Here is a 20,410-nt window from a genome sequence, read left to right as displayed (position 1 = left end):
AGCTACATACAGCCGCCTTACCCCCAGTAACACAGCTACATACAGCCGCCTCGCCCCCAGTAACACAGCTACATACAGCCGCCTCGCCCCCAGTAACACAGCTACATACAGCCGCCTCGCCCCCAGTAACACAGCTACATACAGCCGCCTCGCCCCCAGTAATACAGCTACATACAGCCGCCTCGCCCCCAGTAACACAGCTACATACAGCCGCCTCATCCCCAGTAATACAGCTACATACAGCCGCCTCATCCCTAGTAACACAGCTACATACAGCCCCAGCCACTCATCTTTACATCCTTCACACGTACCAGATATACAGTCCCATACAACATACACCTCAGCCTGCACAGCCACGAGTCCCATTTAACAAACATCTCAGCCTGCATCAGACAAGCAGCCACACCAGCCATGCAGGCCAATGTAACATACACCTCAGCCCGCAAGCAGTGGTGTAACTAGGAGAGATTGGGCCCCATGGCAGATTTCTGCATGGGGCCCTCCTTCCTCTTAAAAAAATATATACATATGTCGGCTGCATTCACATAAACGTATGGTGGCGTTATTGAGAGGAGGAGAGGTGATCGCGGCTCACCCCTCCCCTCTCCATAGAGAATAGAGCCGCATGGTCGTTCTTACAACCATAGATAGTTCAGGCTCTATCTCTCTTGCGACCACAGCACGAAACAGTGAGCACTGGTTGTGCTCACCGTTCCGAGCCCAGGCACTTTAGATGCCTATGAGGGAAGTATATCCGGTACCAAATTTGCGGCCAGATATACGCCCCCCCATACTTTCTTGTGAATGTACCCTGATACAATTACACACATTTATAAACTGATACTTACACACCTTTATATACCGTGTATACTCGAGTATAAGCCGACCCGAGTATAAGCCGAGACCCCTAATTTTACCATCAAAAACTGGGAAAACCTATTGACTCGAGTATAAGCCGAGGGTGGGAAATGCATTAATCACAGACTGCCCCCAGTATGTATACAGCCTTCCCCTAGTAGTATACAGCCTGCCCCCAGTAGTATACAGCCTTCCCCCAGTAGTATACAGCCTTCCCCCAGTAGTATACAGCCTGCCCCCGGTAGTATACAGCCTGCCCCCGGTAGTATACAGCAGCCCCCGGTAGTATACAGCAGCCCCCAGTAGTATACAGCCTGCCCCCAGTAGTATACAGCAGCCCCCAGTAGTATACAGCACAGCCCCCAGTAGTATACAGCCTGCCCCCAGTAGTATACAGCACTGCCCCCAGTAATATACAGCACTGCCCCCAGTAGTATACAGCACAGCCCCCAGTAGTATACAGCACTGCCCCCAGTAGTATACAGCCAGTCCCCAGTAGTATACAGCCTGCCCCCAGTAGTATACAGCACAGCCCCCAGTAGTATACAGCACAGCCCCCAGTAGTATACAGCACAGCCCCCAGTAGTATACAGCACAGCCCCCAGTAGTATACAGCACAGCCCCCAGTAGTATACAGCACTACCCAGCCTGCCCCCAGTAGTATACAGCACAGACAGCCCCCAGTAGTATACAGCACTGCCCCCAGTAGTATACAGCACAGCCCCCAGTAGTATACAGCACAGCCCCCAGTAGTATACAGCACCGCCCCCAGTAATATACAGCCCAGCCCCTAGTAGTATACAGCACTGCCCCCAGTAGTATACAGCACTGCCCCCAGTAGTATACAGCACAGCCCCCAGTAGTATACAGCCCAGCCCCTAGTAGTATACAGCACAGCCCCCAGTAGTATACAGCACAGCCCCCAGTAGTATACAGCACTGCCCCCAGTAGTATACAGCACTGCCCCCAGTAGTGTACAGCGCTGCCCCCAGTAGTATACAGCACAGCCCAGCATTAAAAGAAAATAATAAACTTATATACTCACCCTCCGTTGGCCCCAATGCGCAGCGCTACTCCCCCGATGTCGGCGCGGGTCCTCTTCTGGCTTCCGCGACGGTCTTCTTTCTTCACTAACTTCGTGCCGGGCGCCGCCGTCTCCCCTGGACGGCACTAGTATGAAGCGACACGAAGTTAGTGAAGACAGAAGACGGCCACGGGAGCCAGAAGAGGACCCGCGCAGACATCGGGGGAGCGGCGCTGCAGGTCGGGGCCACCGGAGGGTGAGTATATAAGTTTATTATTTTTTAAAGATTTTTTATGACTGTATGACTCGTGTATAAGCCGAGGGGACGTTTTTCAGCACATTTTTTGTGCTGAAAAACTCGGCTTATACACGAGTATATATGGTACTTATATACACACAAATAAAGTTCTACACACCCATATATACATATATACCCATATATACACACACACATTCAGTATACAGAGCATATACATACATACCATATACACAGCATATACAAAAACCACATCATTCATATATATAAATATAGTATACGCATCTATACACACAGTATATACGCATCTATACACACAGTATATACGCATCTATACACACAGTATATACGCATCTATACACACAGTATATACGCATCTATACACACAGTATATACGCATCCATACACACAGTATATACGCATCTATACACACAGTATATACGCATCTATACACACAGTATATACGCATCTATACACACAGTATATACGCATCTATACACACAGTATATACGCATCTATACACACAGTATATACGCATCTATACACACAGTATATACGCATCTATACACACAGTATATACGCATCTATACACACAGTATATACGCATCTATACACACAGTATATACGCATCTATACACACAGTATATACGCATCTATACACACAGTATATACGCATCTATACACACAGTATATACGCATCTATACACACAGTATATACGCATCTATACACACAGTATATACGCATCTATACACACAGTATATACGCATCTATACACACAGTATATACGCATCTATACACACAGTATATACGCATCTATACACACAGTATATACGCATCTATACACACAGTATATACGCATCTATACACACAGTATATACGCATCTATACACACAGTATATACGCATCTATACACACAGTATATACGCATCTATACACACAGTATATACGCATCTATACACACAGTATATACGCATCTATACACACAGTATATACGCATCTATACACACAGTATATACGCATCTATACACACAGTATATACGCATCTATACACACAGTATATACGCATCTATACACACAGTATATACGCATCTATACACACAGTATATACGCATCTATACACACAGTATATATACACATATATACACACATATACACACACAGTATATATACACATATATACACACAGTATATACATAAATATACACAGACAATTACATATGTATATACTTACCCCCGGTGACCGGCCATGGCGTCAGGGTGTCATTCGGGCGGGTGCTTGTTCGGGCGGGCGGGGGATGGGAGGTAGGTCGGTTGCTTATTCGGCCGGGGGGGGGGGGGAAGAGAGGGTTCCTTGCTCGGTCGAGCGCGGGGGGGAGGGGACGGGTCGAGCGGGGGGGGGGGATGTCGAGCGCGGGGGGGGGGGTTGTCGAGCGCGGGGGGGCGGAGTCACATGTGCCGTGCAGGGCGTGCGGCTCCGCCAAGCGGGGATGGGCGGGGAGGCCATGCAGGGGGATGGGGAAGCAGTTACCTGTGCTAAGGAGGGGGGGGAGGGGGGGAGGTTGCGGAGGCGGAGTCACCTGTGCCGTGCGGGCGGTGATGTGCGGGGCGGGCAGCGATGGGCGGGCGGCTCCGCCATGCAGCTGTATGGACGGGCGGGGAGGCCATGCAAGGGGGATGGGCAAGCTGGAAGGCCGTGGCAGGGAGGCGGTCCCCTGTGTCTCGGGGCGGCGGGCGGCTCAGAAAGGGGTGTGGGGGAGGAGCGGGGTGTGCAATCTGGTGGGGGCCCCTAGGGGGAGCAAGATGGTGGGGGCCCCGGGGCTCTAGCCCCGTGAGCCCCGCCTATAATCCGGCCCTGCCTGTAACATTTGCAACATCACATGACATGCTCAGAAATTAGATGGGAGGGGTCAGCCTAGTAGGAAAAACAAACCTTCTCTGATGCCAGGGAATATAAGATAAAGTTGATTTATGTAGATGTAAAAGGAAACTATTTTTAGCCAAATTAAGGATGTCATTTAGTTAAAAGGGCTATATGGGAACCTGTCGCTGGCTGTATACAGTATGTGAAAACTGGGTGACATGTTCTCTTTAACAACCAAAGTCAAAAATTCCAGAAATTAAATAAAAAACTGGCTTTTTCTGCAGCACTGTATTTTAAAATGTATGTATTTCTGTTCCATGGCCAATAAACACGGTACAGAGGAAAAAAAAGTACAGCTGGTCCCACAAAAAATAAGGCAAAAATTTGTTCTGTTGAAAACAGAGGATTTTAGAAGTGATCCCTAGAATAGCACCAATGAATAGCACAGCTTGTTTCACAAAAGCAAACCATCAACTAACTCAGTGGGAAATTAGAACATTATGGATTTTAGTATGCCGAATATTTGTAAGCATTTTTATTAAGCAAATGTAGCAGAAGTTAAAATAGATTTTTCATATTGGTATCACCATTATTTTTCCCTTTTTCAGATTCAGTCCATAACATATAGTCACATAACATAATCTCTTAAAACATGGGAAAAAATAGAACAATATGTTGGTCCAGCACTTCAAAGTAACGATAAATGCTAAAAGCTACATAATAATGAAAAAATGTTATAAAAGTTACCCCAGAAAAAAGTGGGGAACCGTATGGACACGAAAAAACAGATGAAAAAATACGACACACAAGGAGACGGGAAATGGGGTGACGCTTTTAGGACTCAACGGGGTGCTAGTCCTTACTCGGGATCTAAGGACTAGCACCCTGTTGAGTCCGAAACGCATCGGCCTATTTCCTGTCTCCTTGTCAAATAAAATGTCAAATTTGTTGAAAAAATTGCAAATATCACTTTGTGCCAGGTTTTCGGAGGCTTTGCATTTTGGTTTAAGCACCTCAGAACTATTTCATAAAAGTCTTCTCTGCAAAAACCAAGAAGCGCTTTTGCCCTTCCCAGGCACACCATGTACCCCTACAGCAGTTTATTACCATATATTGGGTATTAACATATTCAGGAAAAATTGTGTACCAAACTGTGGGCATGGTCTCCATTACCCCTAGTTTCCCAGCCCAATTTTAACCCCTTGCTGTTTTCTTTTATCTTCCAAGAAACGCCATGAAGTAATTTCACATCTCCTGTAACATGGTACTGCATTCATTTGGGTGAAGTGAGGGAGATGTATAAAAAGTGTCTGTGAATACACCAGTCCAAAGTCTTCTGCTCCAGATACATCCGATCAGATTATATGGATTAGTTTTGAACTTTGTAGTTGTACTTTAGACCAGCTTTTAATTTATACAGGCGGTCCCCTACTTAAGAACACCTGACTTGCATACAACCCCTAGTTACAAACGGACCTCTGGATGTTGTACTTTAGCCTTAGGCTACAATAATCAGCTGTAACAGTTAACACATGTGTCTGCAATGAAGCTTTATTGTTACTCCTGGTTCTAATGACAATCCAAGATTTTTAAAATCCAATTGTCACAGAGACCAAAAAAAATTTGGCTGGGGGTTACAATGATAAAGTATACAGTTCCGACTTACATACAAATTCAACTTAAGAACAAACCTACAGACCCTATCTTGTATGTAACCCGGGGACTGCCTGTATCTGAATTTTCTGGTGCACAGACTGAAATTTCGGGTGCTCGGCTTAGGCCCTTGTCCTTTTACCACCCTAAATGAATGTGGCACACAGTAAAATATTTCCAAGAACCATTAAAAAAATAAAAGTTATCTTGTGGTTTTAAATTTAAAGGGAACCTGTTACCTTATTCACAAATAAAGCTGGTGTCAGGTTCCCATAGAACCCTATTTACTAAATTACACCCTTCTTTTAGCTACAAATCATTTCCCTCACATCTCCATACAGTCAGCCCTGTAATCTTACCTGGCATGCATTCACATGTAGACATCACGTCTGAGGAAGGAGGAGGTTCCTCTGAAACCTCACAGTTTTGTGCGTTCAGTGTCTCTGTGAGCCACAAGGAATCATTATCTATATTCATGGACTCTCATTGTATTAATGTGATGATCTCTGATGCAACAAGTTTTCTTGCCTTTTTGTATTGAAATGCCAATGAAGATTCTACATAAACTAAAAAGGGATACAAGAGACAATATTGTGGTCTGAATGATGTCTTGGTATGCGGCTTGAGGAATGCTGATTGTGTGGTCTTCAGGATGATTATCCACTATCCACACTGAGGAATATTGGGAGATGATTTATTTAACCCCTACACTCACCAGGACGTTATAGTACGTCCCTGCGGGTAGATACTTCCCACACATTCTACATTCTATAACGTCCAACTTCTGGCACCGGCTCACAAAAGAAGCTGGCACCAGAAGCAGTGGCTGTCAGCTGTCTATTACAGCTGACACCGCACTGTAACACCCGCGATCGGAGCCGGCTCCGGACGCGAGGGTTAACCCCTTACCCCCTTGACTGCGGCGTATAAGAGTCTTCCCCTCCCTATGGATCGGATCCCCAGTGCCGCATACCGGGTGATCTGATCCTCTTCTGGGCAGCCCCGAGGTCTGCCGAGTGCCCCGGGGCTGCCCGATGTCCTGAGCAGTCAGACCCTTTTTGGGTCTGACAATAAACCGTCTGCTCATGCGTCTACATGCTCAGACAGTTTACACTGCTCTACAATGAATAAGTATTGTAGAGCAGTGTATTGGACTTGAACCAGAGATAAGCATCACTGGTTCAAGTTTGTATAAGTAGTAAAAGTTAAAAACACTAAAGTTTAACCCCTTCCTGACTTTTTTTTTTTTTTAATTTAGCGCCATCATATTCTGTAGCTCTTTACAAATCATAGGGGACATTTACAAATAAAATAAGACATTACAGAGTGAAAACATAGTCATATGGAACAATAGTCTATTAACACTATATACAAGTAGGAGTCATTTATTTGTTTTAGCGAATATTTCATACTCCTCCTTGGCTGAAATTACTCCCCACAAATGGTGAGAGGAGTATTATTACCCTCCTGGAAAAATGTTAGTGCGACCTCTGGTCTTGAAAGCCGACACAGGCCTCATCATCAGGTTATTAAGGCATAGAATTTAGTGGCCATTAATTTATGCACAGATTTAATCACTAAATTCTAGGTTCTGATGAGTACATTTCTAGGCTCTGATCTGTACATTTCTAGGCTCTGATCTGTACATTTCTAGGCTCTGATCTGTACATTTCTAGGCTCTGATCTGTACATTTCTAGGCTCTGATCTGTACATTTCTAGGCTCTGATCTGTACATTTCTAGGCTCTGATCTGTGCATTTCTAGGCTCTGATCTGTGCATTTCTAGGCTCTGATCTGTACATTTCTAGGCTCTGATCTGTACATTTCTAGGCTCTGATCTGTGCATTTCTGGGCTCTGATCTGTGCATTTCTGGGCTCTGATCTGTGCATTTCTAGGCTCTGATCTGTACATTTCTAGGCTCTGATCTGTACATTTCTAGGCTCTGATCTGTACATTTCTAGGCTCTGATCTGTGCATTTCTAGGCTCTGATCTGTACATTTCTAGGCTCTGATCTGTACATTTCTAGGCTCTGATCTGTACATTTCTAGGTTCTGATCTGTGCATTTCTAGGCTCTGATCTGTACATTTCTAGGCTCTGATCTGTGCATTTCTAGGCTCTGATCTGTACATTTCTAGGCTCTGATCTGTGCATTTCTAGGCTCTGATCTGTACATTTCTAGGCTCTGATCTGTGCATTTCTAGGCTCTGATCTGTACATTTCTAGGCTCTGATCTGTACATTTCTAGGCTCTGATCTGTGCATTTCTAGGCTCTGATCTGTGCATTTCTAGGCTCTGATCTGTACATTTCTAGGTTCTGATCTGTGCATTTCTAGGCTCTGATCTGTACATTTCTAGGCTCTGATCTGTACATTTCTAGGCTCTGATCTGTGCATTTCTAGGCTCTGATCTGTGCATTTCTAGGCTCTGATCTGTGCATTTCTAGGCTCTGATCTGTGCATTTCTAGGCTCTGATCTGTGCATTTCTAGGCTCTGATCTGTGCATTTCTAGGCTCTGATCTGTGCATTTCTAGGCTCTGATCTGTGCATTTCTAGGCTCTGATCTGTGCATTTCTAGGCTCTGATCTGTACATTTCTAGGCTCTGATCTGTGCATTTCTAGGCTCTGATCTGTGCATTTCTAGGCTCTGATCTGTGCATTTCTAGGCTCTGATCTGTACATTTCTAGGCTCTGATCTGTACATTTCTAGGCTTTGATCTGTGCATTTCTGGGCTCTGATCTGTGCATTTCTAGGCTCTGATCTGTACATTTCTAGGCTCTGATCTGTACATTTCTAGGCTCTGATCTGTACATTTCTAGGCTCTGATCTGTACATTTCTAGGCTCTGATCTGTGCATTTCTAGGCTCTGATCTGTGCATTTCTAGGCTCTGATCTGTACATTTCTAGGCTCTGATCTGTACATTTCTAGGCTCTGATCTGTACATTTCTAGGTTCTGATCTGTGCATTTCTAGGCTCTGATCTGTACATTTCTAGGCTCTGATCTGTACATTTCTAGGCTCTGATCTGTACATTTCTAGGCTCTGATCTGTGCATTTCTAGGCCCTGATCTGTGCATTTCTAGGCTCTGATCTGTGCATTTCTAGGTTCTGATCTGTGCATTTCTAGGTTCTGATCTGTACATTTCTAGGCTCTGATCTGTACATTTCTAGGCTCTGATCTGTACATTTCTAGGCTCTGATCTGTACATTTCTAGGCTCTGATCTGTGCATTTCTAGGCTCTGATCTGTACATTTCTAGGTTCTGATCTGTGCATTTCTAGGCTCTGATCTGTGCATTTCTAGGCTCTGATCTGTGCATTTCTAGGCTCTGATCTGTGCATTTCTAGGCTCTGATCTGTGCATTTCTAGGCTCTGATCTGTGCATTTCTAGGCTCTGATCTGTGCATTTCTAGGCTCTGATCTGTGCATTTCTAGGCTCTGATCTGTGCATTTCTAGGCTCTGATCTGTGCATTTCTAGGCTCTGATCTGTGCATTTCTAGGCTCTGATCTGTGCATTTCTAGGCTCTGATCTGTGCATTTCTAGGCTCTGATCTGTGCATTTCTAGGCTCTGATCTGTGCATTTCTAGGCTCTGATCTGTGCATTTCTAGGCTCTGATCTGTGCATTTCTAGGCTCTGATCTGTGCATTTCTAGGCTCTGATCTGTGCATTTCTGGGCTCTGATCTGTGCATTTCTGGGCTCTGATCTGTGCATTTCTAGGCTCTGATCTGTGCATTTCTAGGCTCTGATCTGTACATTTCTAGGCTCTGATCTGTACATTTCTAGGCTCTGATCTGTACATTTCTAGGCTCTGATCTGTACATTTCTAGGCTCTGATCTGTGCATTTCTAGGCTCTGATCTGTGCATTTCTAGGCTCTGATCTGTGCATTTCTAGGCTCTGATCTGTGCATTTCTAGGCTCTGATCTGTGCATTTCTAGGCTCTGATCTGTACATTTCTAGGTTCTGATCTGTGCATTGCTAGGCTCTGATCTGTGCATTGCTAGGCTCTGATCTGTGCATTTCTAGGCTCTGATCTGTGCATTTCTAGGCTCTGATCTGTGCATTTCTAGGCTCTGATCTGTACATTTCTAGGCTCTGATCTGTACATTTCTAGGCTCTGATCTGTGCATTTCTAGGCTCTGATCTGTGCATTTCTAGGCTCTGATCTGTGCATTTCTAGGCTCTGATCTGTGCATTTCTAGGCTCTGATCTGTACATTTCTAGGCTCTGATCTGTACATTTCTAGGTTCTGATCTGTGCATTTCTAGGCTCTGATCTGTGCATTTCTAGGCTCTGATCTGTACATTTCTAGGCTCTGATCTGTACATTTCTAGGCTCTGATCTGTACATTTCTAGGCTCTGATCTGTACATTTCTAGGCTCTGATCTGTGCATTTAAAATTGGTTTGAGGTCAATTGCAACCATTTTAGTGTAGAATTTTTTTTTCTGCTTGGGATTGTTGTCCTGTTCTATATTCCGGTATCAGCCAAGGTCTAACTGTTGGATCCATGGCCTCACCTTTCACTCTAGAATGCTAAAACCTATTGCCCATGAGTGAGTCTAATGCAACTTACTCGCATCAAACGTTTATTGTGTCTGTGTCAGAATGTCCGGCCAAATGTTTGGAGACTGAATGTCAGAAATGTTGTGTTGTAAATCATTGCAAAAAATCATTTTTTTTATTGCAGTAGCCACAGAGTTTTTGCTGTACGCTTTTAAAGGCCAAGCCAGATAAATACTGTTAGAATAAAGAACATTATAAAATTCTAATTAACCTGCACATTTGATCTTCTAACATTTTGTAAAATTTGTTATGGCTAATTTCATGTACTTGTGGATGAATTATTCTTCTTATTCTACCAGTATATGATATAGGAAGCACTGGCGTGAAGTATTTAGCTGAATGAGCTGCCATTTGAAAAAAGAATTACAGGGTTTTGCTGAGATTAAATTCTTCTGCTGTTTCCCTTTCCACCAGAGAGAAGAGTAAATTACGCTGTAATAATTGTAACTGTATAAACATTTAGATGTGATCCAAAGAAACATTCTCAAATATCTTAAACAATCTTGTACTATCAGTGTTCCATTGGTCTTTCTATGATATGTCATTGTACATGGATTTGCACAGTCTCTGTGGGTTTTGTGTCAGCACACACAGATAACAAGTACCGTATATTCCGGCGTATAAGACGACCTGGTGTATAAGACGACCCCCCTACTTTCCTGTTTAAAATATAGAGTTTAAGATATATTCGCCGTATAAGACTACCCCTTTTCCAACGCATACAAAACACCGGTAAAAAAAAAAAAAAAAAAACAGATTTGAATTTAACATGGTCCTTTTTTTAATGTAAATTCTTATGACATGCAGGTATATAGCAGGAAAACTGTCACTCATAAACATAAGGCATACAACAACAACATTACCATTACAGCACAGCCCCCAGTAGTATACAGCACTGCCCCCAGTAGTATACAGCACTGCCCCCAGTAGTATACAGCACTGCCCCCAGTAGTATACAGCACAGCCCCCAGTAGTATACAGCACTGCCCCCAGTAGTATACAGCACTGCCCCCAGTAGTATACAGCACAGCCCCGCCCAGCATTTAAAAAAAAAACAAACTTATATACTCACCCTCTGGTGGCCCCGATGTGCTGCGCTGCTCCCCCGATGTCCGCGCGGCTCGTCTTCAGTCTTCTGCGCCGTCTTCTTTCTTCTGCTGGGCGCCGCCATTGATCTTCCCCGGCAGGCGCCTAGTATGACGCGCCGCTGCTGACGTCATACTAGGCGCCTGCTGGGGAAGATCAATGGCGGCGCCCAGCAAAAGAAAGAAAACGGCGCGGAAGCCTGAAGACGAGCCGCGCAGACATCGGGGCCACTGGAGGGTGAGTATGCGCCCATGCGCTGCTGTCTTTTTGAGGCTGCCGGCAGTCATCGCTGTGAAAACACCCGAACCGATCGCGGGTGTTACCGGTAAGCCTTTGCTGCAATATGCAGCAAAGACTTACCGGCTATGGAGAGAGCTCAGCCCGTGATGCCTTTTGCTTCATTCCCAGAAAGAGTTCTGTCTTACATTAAGTTACCGGGATTACCGGCGTATAAGACGACCCCAGACAAGACAGAAGATTTTTCTGTCTTCAAAAGTCGTCTTATACGCCGGAATATACGGTAACTTAATGTAAGACAGAACCGCTCTCTGGGAATGAAGCAATCATTATAGAACCTAAATAATTGGGTAATTTGACTGTACCTTTAACACTCACTCACACACACACACACACACCAACACACACACCTACACACAAACACCTACACACACACACACACCTCAATGGATTTCTCCACTTAGAAGAGAAAATAATTTCAGGGCATCAGTTGTGCTTCTAGGTGCATAGCTAGATGATGGTGAACATCCACATATAGTCCTCACCCACCTAGAAGCTTGACTGATACCTTTTCTTTTCTCCTATGTACATGACCTTTGGGCGCCAACTGGAGCGCCCATCCGTGAGGTGTAAAGTATTATTACTGCCTTTACATGCACCGGGTGAGCAGATTTTTACCATTACACCTTCATTTTCTTATTGTCTGCACTATGAGTCGCTTGTTCTGTGCGCTGTTTGCTGTTAACCCGTTGAGTTGTTCAGGGGCAGCGAATGGTTGCCAATTCATGTAGGAATCCCTATCATATTGAAAAGGACTTGCTTCATAATAAAACTTTTTAAAGAGGACCTTTCGCCACCCCAAACTCTGCCTCCTGCACGCTCCCAGCTCCCAGCATATTTGCCCTGCACTGCCGGGTGCCCGCAACTGCTCGTCTCTGCTCGGCACATGGAAGATAGACATCGGTCACAGGGCATCTGTGACATGCAGTGATGAGTTTAAAACACCTTTGTGAAGCATTCTGAACCATTTCATCACTTTATAATAGTATATTAGACGTTACTGGGCTCCTTACTGCACCATCAAGTGTGTAACAAGGGCTATGCAGCTCCAATGGCCAGAGTTCAATGTTTCCTCCACCTCTCTCCTGCTCACCCCACCTCCCCAACCCCCAGGACTCGCCATATGCTGCTGGCAGGGAGCCAGGTGATGTACAATAAAGTTTTATAAAGTACTGAAATGATTCATAATGGTATACAAAGTTATATTTAAACTCCTCATTGAAGAGGTCATTGGAACCTGTCACCAGCTAAAAAATTAAGTCCTTATGACAGGTTCCCTTTAGACTTTCTTTTATGTCATTAGGTCAGCAGAGGAATTGCAAATTTCCAGAATCAACTTTTTATGGACAAAACTAGTAAATAGCTAAAATGACATAACTGGTGACCTTTTGTTGATTATACCAAAGCTGAAATTTGTCAAATGCTGCACAATAACATTTACTTTCCAGCAAAAGGAATTCCTTTTGGCCCTCTGGCAAAAAAAGACCTTTATTTTGTATTATTCCGGTTGCTTTTTCAGTTTATCTATTTGGTATGCTTAATGTCCAAGTCTTCATTCAGCTGCTTCCTATAGATCAACAGATAGTCCTGAGTGAGACTTTCCATCATTGTTTCCTTAGACATAGTGTTTGGTAAGACACTGAATAATTCTGCTCTGACCCTTTTCTCGTCTCTTAGGAAATCCGTAACTCAAGGTTTGAATGTCACTTTCTATTGAAGCTGATTCTTACTGAGCAGAGACACGTCCCGGAATGAATTTGGCAGGACTTATTGTGTCCTCTATTGTGTGGTGTTGCTGGATGTATCACATTCTTAACAAGCTCATGTACAGCAAATGAAATAACAGGGGCATACAGAATGAAAGTTAGTGCTTGGGTTTCCATGTTAAGACCATGACTCTTGTGTCATGTGTCTGACTGGTTTGCCATTGATCCCCAACATGTATGGGTCAAAGCTGGATATCTTGTGTCTTTTCTTGCTTTAAAAAAAAAAAAAATTAATTTATGTGTTGGCATTTTATTGGGGAATAAAAAGCATTTTTTGTATTGTTTTAGTATTAACATTTTTACTGCATACCTTTTTCATAACAAATTGTATTTCTTGGTGTCAGTATTTAATATTCCATTCCATGTACAAGAAAGCTGGAAAAAAATTCCAAATGCTGTGAAATTGACACAAATTTACAAAATGTGTCCCAATTTCTTGTGGGCTATGTATTTAATTTTTTTTTATTTATTTTAAGTACAACATTTTTTACAGTTTTTTTTAAGCCCCCTAGGGTACCTAAAACTTGTGGGGAATGAACCCCTATACTGCAATACTACCGCCAGCCAAGATGTTTGCATGCATGCGGCGTATCCTTATATTCTGTGTGCCCCCTGAAACATAATGGGGCACATTTACTTACCCGTCCCGTTGACGACGCCGATCCGGAATATCCGATGAGGATTCGGGGCTGCCGCGATTCGGTAAGATTGTGCGTCCAATTTCCTGCATGCGTCGCTTCCCCACTCAGCTCCGCTGGAGTTCACCTTCTTCCCGGTGCATGTAAGTGCTGATCTTGCAACACAATTTTATTTTTAAATTCCGTGGTTTGTCAGAATCAGTCGGGTTGTCCGACGGCCACACCCCCCGATTTGTGTCACATGAAAGCTGGTGCCGATGCGCCACAATGCGATCGAAAAATTCGGGAAACCTGACGAAATTGCGTCGGGCGGACCCTTAGTAAATGTGCCCCAATCAGTTCTTCATTTATCTGTTTGTGAAAAAGGAAAATATGCAGATGAGCCTTAGGGGCTCCTATGTATGTGACATAAGCCTCTAAGACCCCAGAGGAAACCACAGGAGAAGTGGCGATATGGGTGGGGAAGCCACCCTCCCCATTTCCCTAGATATACTGGTGTTACCATGACAATTGTTTGTTATATTATGATGCTTATTAATGTATTGTGACATGTATTGTGACATCGTTAGTGGTTTTGCATATTTTTTAAAACCCCTCTTTCTCAAAAAATTTGCTGTTAACAGCTTATTGCTGGGAAAAAATAGAATGGTAAAGTGTAGTGAAATTCACTTATTATGTTACTCTCTTGGCACCATGTCCTGCTCCCACAGTCCATGTATGGGCAGGTATGACTGGCACATCATCCTGAACTTTATCCCTCTGTGCTGCAGCTTCTCATCTCAGTGCCCCTAACTTCTCTGGCAGCGGCTTCTTTCCTGCAAACTCTTTCCTCCTACTTTGTATTGTTGCTTGATGTTGCCCTCTCCTGCAGTGTCATCTATTTGTTATAAGAAGGCTCTTTGTGGAGCAGGTACATTTTGGATGGGGGCTGTACAAAGAAAGTATACCAAGCAATGCCTGCACAATATAATATACCTCCATACTAGTTACATATCAGGGATTTTTTATGGATTTTTACCTGTGACAGAAGGCAAAGATTGAGATGTGAGCAAAGCCTAGCGATTGGTCCTATTTGAGGATTCAGCTGTTTGCAGGCAGTTTGCAGTCTAGTGTCAGTGTTGCTTATGAATACTAAAACGGATATAGCAGGCCTCAAAAATATCCCAGAACATAGATTTTAAGGGGCTGTATTAAGTTTGCATGCTATCACCTATACACAGGTTTTTTCAAGAGAAAACACAATAAAACTTCCTCAAGCCCAGCCCATAATGCAGGAGTGCAGGAATCTCCGCTTACATCTGCCTCCTCCCACCTGTAAAATCATTTCCCAAACTCTTTCTGCCTCTGTCTATTTTACCCAACCCACTGGAATGTCTCTCCACCCGCTTGACCCTGTCCCTCAAGGGGTACATTCAAGAAGTGAGAAGATCTGCAGTTTCCCACACAGTTCTCATGGCTAAATACACTATGCAGTAAGGGGGACCACATTCTGGTAAGGACGGGGAGAGGACGTCCTGTCTTCTCTGGCCGAGATTTGAAGAGACACAGAGCTGTCAGTCAAAAAGGAGGCGTGGTCAGCCTGGGAGAAAATGTGACTCCTCTCTTCAGAGGTTGACTCCTGTACACACATTTGCATATCATAAAAATGTCTGTAATTAATGTAAAGTGCCTTAGAGGCAGACCATTTTAGGTGATATGGGGTAGACTTTTAACCTTTTACCATAAACTATTACTTGTGTGAGAGGTAAAATTCTGGTCACAGGTCTTCATTAATTGGTGGGGCGTATGTATGGGAGTGTTAGTGATCAGCAATTTACATCTCCTGCACTCTCATTCACTGTCTAGGTGAGTGCCAAATATAGAAAGCAGAATGGATACAGAAATGAAGGCCCACTGGTTCTGCAGATTGCACTGGTTATGGTGTGTGTGGTAACTAAACGGAATCCTTGTGTAGCGTGGCCCACTCTCATTACGTACAAAGGTTGTTTAGTCCAAGACTACATAAGCAACAACAGGTACCCCTTACTTGAAGGGGAGATGGACACAAACAAAGTTAGAAGTATTGATATAAAATTTGAAACTTTATTAATACAAAAACATAAAAAAATGCCAATAAAGATGGCGCTGGTGTGTATACATACAATGTAAAATATGGAATATAGTGGTGTGGCACAGATGAAAAAGCGGATATACCTAGGCAGAGGAGAGAGATTGTACTCAAGTAAATAAATGTGGAGCTGGACACAAAGGTGTAGTGGGTGTATAGTATCTCCATAGAATGGGTATCTATGGGAGATGCGCAACAACTCCTGTAGAAAGTAAGTATCGGAGTTTGTGGCTGTCTATGGATATGTGCCAGCTCTTACCAATGAGGGGTAGTGCAGAGCTCCGCTGCCAGGTTGCAACCGTGTTGTTGAGTGCCAAATATAGTCGAGTGCTGTTTTCAGACACTTTTGCACAGTCAATCGTTCCATAATAGTAAGAGCAAAGCTCTGTTCTCCGGTTTGCTGGGGGGCTCCTTTCTTGTGATTGGTGGAGGTCCCAGTGGTCAAATCTTCAAAGTCAGTTATTCCCTAAACTGTAGATAGGGGATAACATACAAACTTAGTAAAACCCTTCAAGACTTACAAACCTGGTAAAAAATAAGAAGAGCTGTCAACAAAAGTTTTATAGACTTTTAATGCCAGAGGGCAATTTATTTTTACTATATAACGGACTGTAAAAGCCATTCTACTGTTAAGCTGGTTGTCCTTTCACAGTGACTGACTATCATCCTTCGGCTGCTTACAGACTTACCTGATTTTAAGTTGAAACATTCTAAAACAGGGTTATGATCACTGTGGAAGCTCCAGCAATACTGCATTGGAAAACAAATTTCCTGAATTCACACTTTTGGGGATTTGTAATGAAGCAATATGTGAAAAAGCATAATTACTAGGAAAGAAAATACTCCATCAAAGAGCCGAGCAGATGTTGGCAAAACTAAATGTTAATGTCAGCAATATAATTTAGAATGTAAGCAGCGTCTGAAGGAATAAGCAGCAATACAAGGAATACCCTTTAACTATTTATAACAATGGTATATTTTCATGTGTTGATGTAGTGGGTCCCTTTACATATCAGAAAACAGATTTAGGTTGCTTTCACATGAAGCCGGGCTTGGCATACGTTCGGTTAGAGGGTTGAGCTCTCCTTACCCATCCCCAGTGGCGTACCGATCGCGGTCGCAGGGGTCGCGACTGAGACCGGGCCCGTTGCCAGTCAGAGGCCCGCACCTGACCCCTGCACTGCGCTGATAACTCGGCGAAGCACAGCGGGCAGATGTTTTAAATTGTGAGAGCCGCGGGCCTTCCCCTTACAGCGCAGGGACTGTTCTGCAGCTGGTCCGTGCGCTGGATCAGGGGGGCCCTGAGCTGTCACAATTCAAAATTTGAACGGGCACCCGATCCGCCCACCTTCCCACCCACCTCATTGGCCATCGCATCCATCGACGCCGACACAGGCTTAATGACGCGCCTGCCTGTGCCGGGTCTGCTGAGGTCTATGACCCGGCACCTGACCTGGCAGACGCGTCATCAGCCGTCGCCTGCGCCGATCTTTAGAAGAGAGAGAGGGCGCGAAGAGGAGCGGAATAACTAGGTAAGAGTTTTATTTTTCATTTTGCTTAAATATATGGGGCCCTGTTTCTATTTGGGGGGGGGGGGAGGCATAGGTGAAAGTTAGGAAATGGCTATTTGGGGGGGATATTATCTATGGGGGACATTAATCACGGCTACTGCTGGGGGGACATTGATTATGGCTACTGGTGGGGGGGACATTAATCATGGCTACTGCTGGGGGGGGGGACATTGATTATGGCTACTGCTGGGGGTGGGGACGTTAATCATGGCTACTGCTGGGGTGGACATTAATTATGGCTACTTGTGAGGGGGGACATTGATTATAGCTACTGGTGAGGGGGGAGATTAATCATGGCTACTGGTGAGGGGGTACATTGATTATGGCTACTGGTTGGGGGGCATTAATCATGGCTACTGTTGAGCGGGGGACATTAATGATGGCTACTGGTGGGGGGGGACATTAATTATGGCTACTGGTGGGGGGGACATTAATTATGGCTACTGGTGAGGGGGGGACATTAATTATGGCTACTGATGAGGGGGGGACATTAATTATGGCTACTGGTGGGTGGAGGCATTAATTATGGCTACTGGTAGATGGGGGACATTAATTATGGCTACTGGTGGATGGTGTTCAATGTTTTTATGCATACCGGGGGGGGGGCCCTGTCAGGAATTTTGCCCTGGAGCCCAGAGGACTCTAGTTACGCCACTGCCCATCCCCTTTCCATAGAAGATATGCTACATTTTCTTCTGCCTGCGGCACGGTACGGTGACACGTGTGTGCTCACTGTACTGTACCGTGCACAAAGCGTTTCTATGTTGGGCGTATGCTAGCTGTCGTTCGTAAATCCATATTCGGTTGTGTGAGAGGGGCCTAAAAGCCAGTAAGTAGGTGCATATCATTATGTAGTATCCAGCAGGTTAAAACTACTACATGTATCTTCCTTTAGGTGTCAAATACTAGTTTTTAACTGTTTGAGCTATCATAGAGTAAACTTATAGCAGATCTTTCTTTATGTTAACTTTTATTAACTTCCCACTGTCATTTTTTTCTGTTTTTTTTTCCAGAATTCGACAAAGATGTGCAGTCACGTTCACCAAACTATGTTTACAGGCCCTTCAGTTAATACGTAAGGCAACTGAATGTATCTGATAAATGAGTAAAATGGCTCAGACTAGTGGGGTTGTACGTTTTCTTCCTGAAGGGGACTGCATCCTTTCATCTCCAAGGGCCCTCCGTGAAATTGAAGGAAAGCCGTGGCTACCTGGATTGCATTCAGAGGTAGCTTTTAGTCCCCATCGATGTTTCACTCCGGACCTCAACTCCAGAAGGATCCAAGTACTAAGGAAAAGCCTTACACCTGAAGCCAGGCGTGCTCACCTAGGAATGTATAATAGTACAGGGTCTTTGGTTTCTAACCATTCTGAGATGGGACATAAGTCTGGAAGGGTAACTGCTCCCTGCAGCCCGTTGAGAAGCAATCCTTTATGTTCACCCGGAAGTAGGAAACCTTTTGTGCTTCCTCAGGCTGCGGGACATAGTTCTATTGTCACATTTACATTTGTCAAAAAATCTAGCGTGCAGACTTTAAATGGAATTGCATCTGAGTCTGATTCTAACCCACTTGTACCACAGGAAGGTGATATCCATAGAGGAGAGAGTTGCGCTGCTGAACTAGCAATTTGCCACACAGACACAGGGGAGGCAGCAGATGTTGCTTGCTGCAGTGAACAGAGGGTTGGCTCGCCACAGCCTACATCTTGTCCCGAGGGAAGTAAAACACAACTGAAGTTGGAAAGTCCTCAAACATGCCAGAAGTCATCAGACAGTGGATCGGGGAGTGGAAATCCCAGCTCATTCGGTGGATCAGATGGTCTTCCAACCCCACAATGTGATTTTCCCAGTACACATGTTAATTCAAGCTGTCCAGACAAAGGTAACATATCACCAGCTAATAATACATCACCAAGTTCTTCTCAAAGCCCCCTTCTCCGAAGGATTACCGGAGAGTCTAGTCTCCTTAAAGATGAAGTCACAACACCAATAACTGGAGGATCTAATGAGCAGTCACCAAGAAGTCCAAGGAGATTAGATCATATTCAACAGGTATTTGTGCTAGTGATTACAATATTATACTCCTCTTATAATACTGTTATTTTATTTAGTTTTTGTTTTTCAGGGGGAAACATGGGGGTATCCAAAGGAGGCCTCATTGCATGCACAGAAGATTGCAAAAGCCAAATGGGAGTTCTTCTATGGTTCACCAGAAACACACAAGACTGGTAAGGGCTGTGCTTCAGCTGAGCTTACAGATGCTTTCTGGGTACACACTGACTTGCATACATAATGGGGCTCATTTATTAAGGCTTCCGCTTCTCACTTTCGTCGGGCTGTTCACCATTTTTGTGGATTACACTGCTTCTGCTTCTTGTATATAAGAAGTGTCTGCGCTGGGATTTTGGTGCATGCGATGCTTTTGTGGTTTCCATGTGACATAAATTAGGGTGCATGCTTCAGACTGAGCGGGGATTGAACTTTCAAATTGTGTCACAAGCCCAAGCACTTAGAAGCACCACTTAAAAGATGGTGAACTCTGTTGGACAAGAGCGGGGAAGCAACACATGCAGGATATTGGGCGCACAATCTTGGTGAATCAGTGGACAATGCACTTTCGGTGAACTCCAGCGGCACTGTAAGTAAATGTGCCCCAATATGTATTAAAAGGAACCTGTCACTAGGGACCTCATTTTCACTAAAGACAGATTGTAAAAGCCCATG

The 20,410-nt window shown here is 44.3% G+C and overlaps 1 protein-coding gene across 3 annotated transcripts in view; it reads left to right on the top strand.

Moving 5' to 3' along the window:
• PSD (pleckstrin and Sec7 domain containing) overlaps positions 1-20,410 on the top strand; it is a 252,804-nt gene that overhangs the window by 51,659 nt on the left and 180,735 nt on the right. For all 3 annotated transcript variants that reach the window (XM_072130908.1, XM_072130906.1, XM_072130907.1), the window contains 2 exons: positions 18,700-19,738; positions 19,812-19,914. In XM_072130908.1, coding sequence (XP_071987009.1) covers positions 18,788-19,738; positions 19,812-19,914 — 1,054 coding nt within the window. In that variant the 5' untranslated portion in view covers positions 18,700-18,787. The remainder of the gene's footprint in view (positions 1-18,699; positions 19,739-19,811; positions 19,915-20,410) is intronic.

This window comes from Engystomops pustulosus, chromosome 11, assembly GCF_040894005.1.
Source record: "Engystomops pustulosus chromosome 11, aEngPut4.maternal, whole genome shotgun sequence".
Classification (NCBI taxonomy): domain Eukaryota; kingdom Metazoa; phylum Chordata; class Amphibia; order Anura; family Leptodactylidae; genus Engystomops; species Engystomops pustulosus.
Note: the sequence above shows the minus strand (reverse complement) of the source record. Positions and strands in the feature narration are given on the sequence as shown.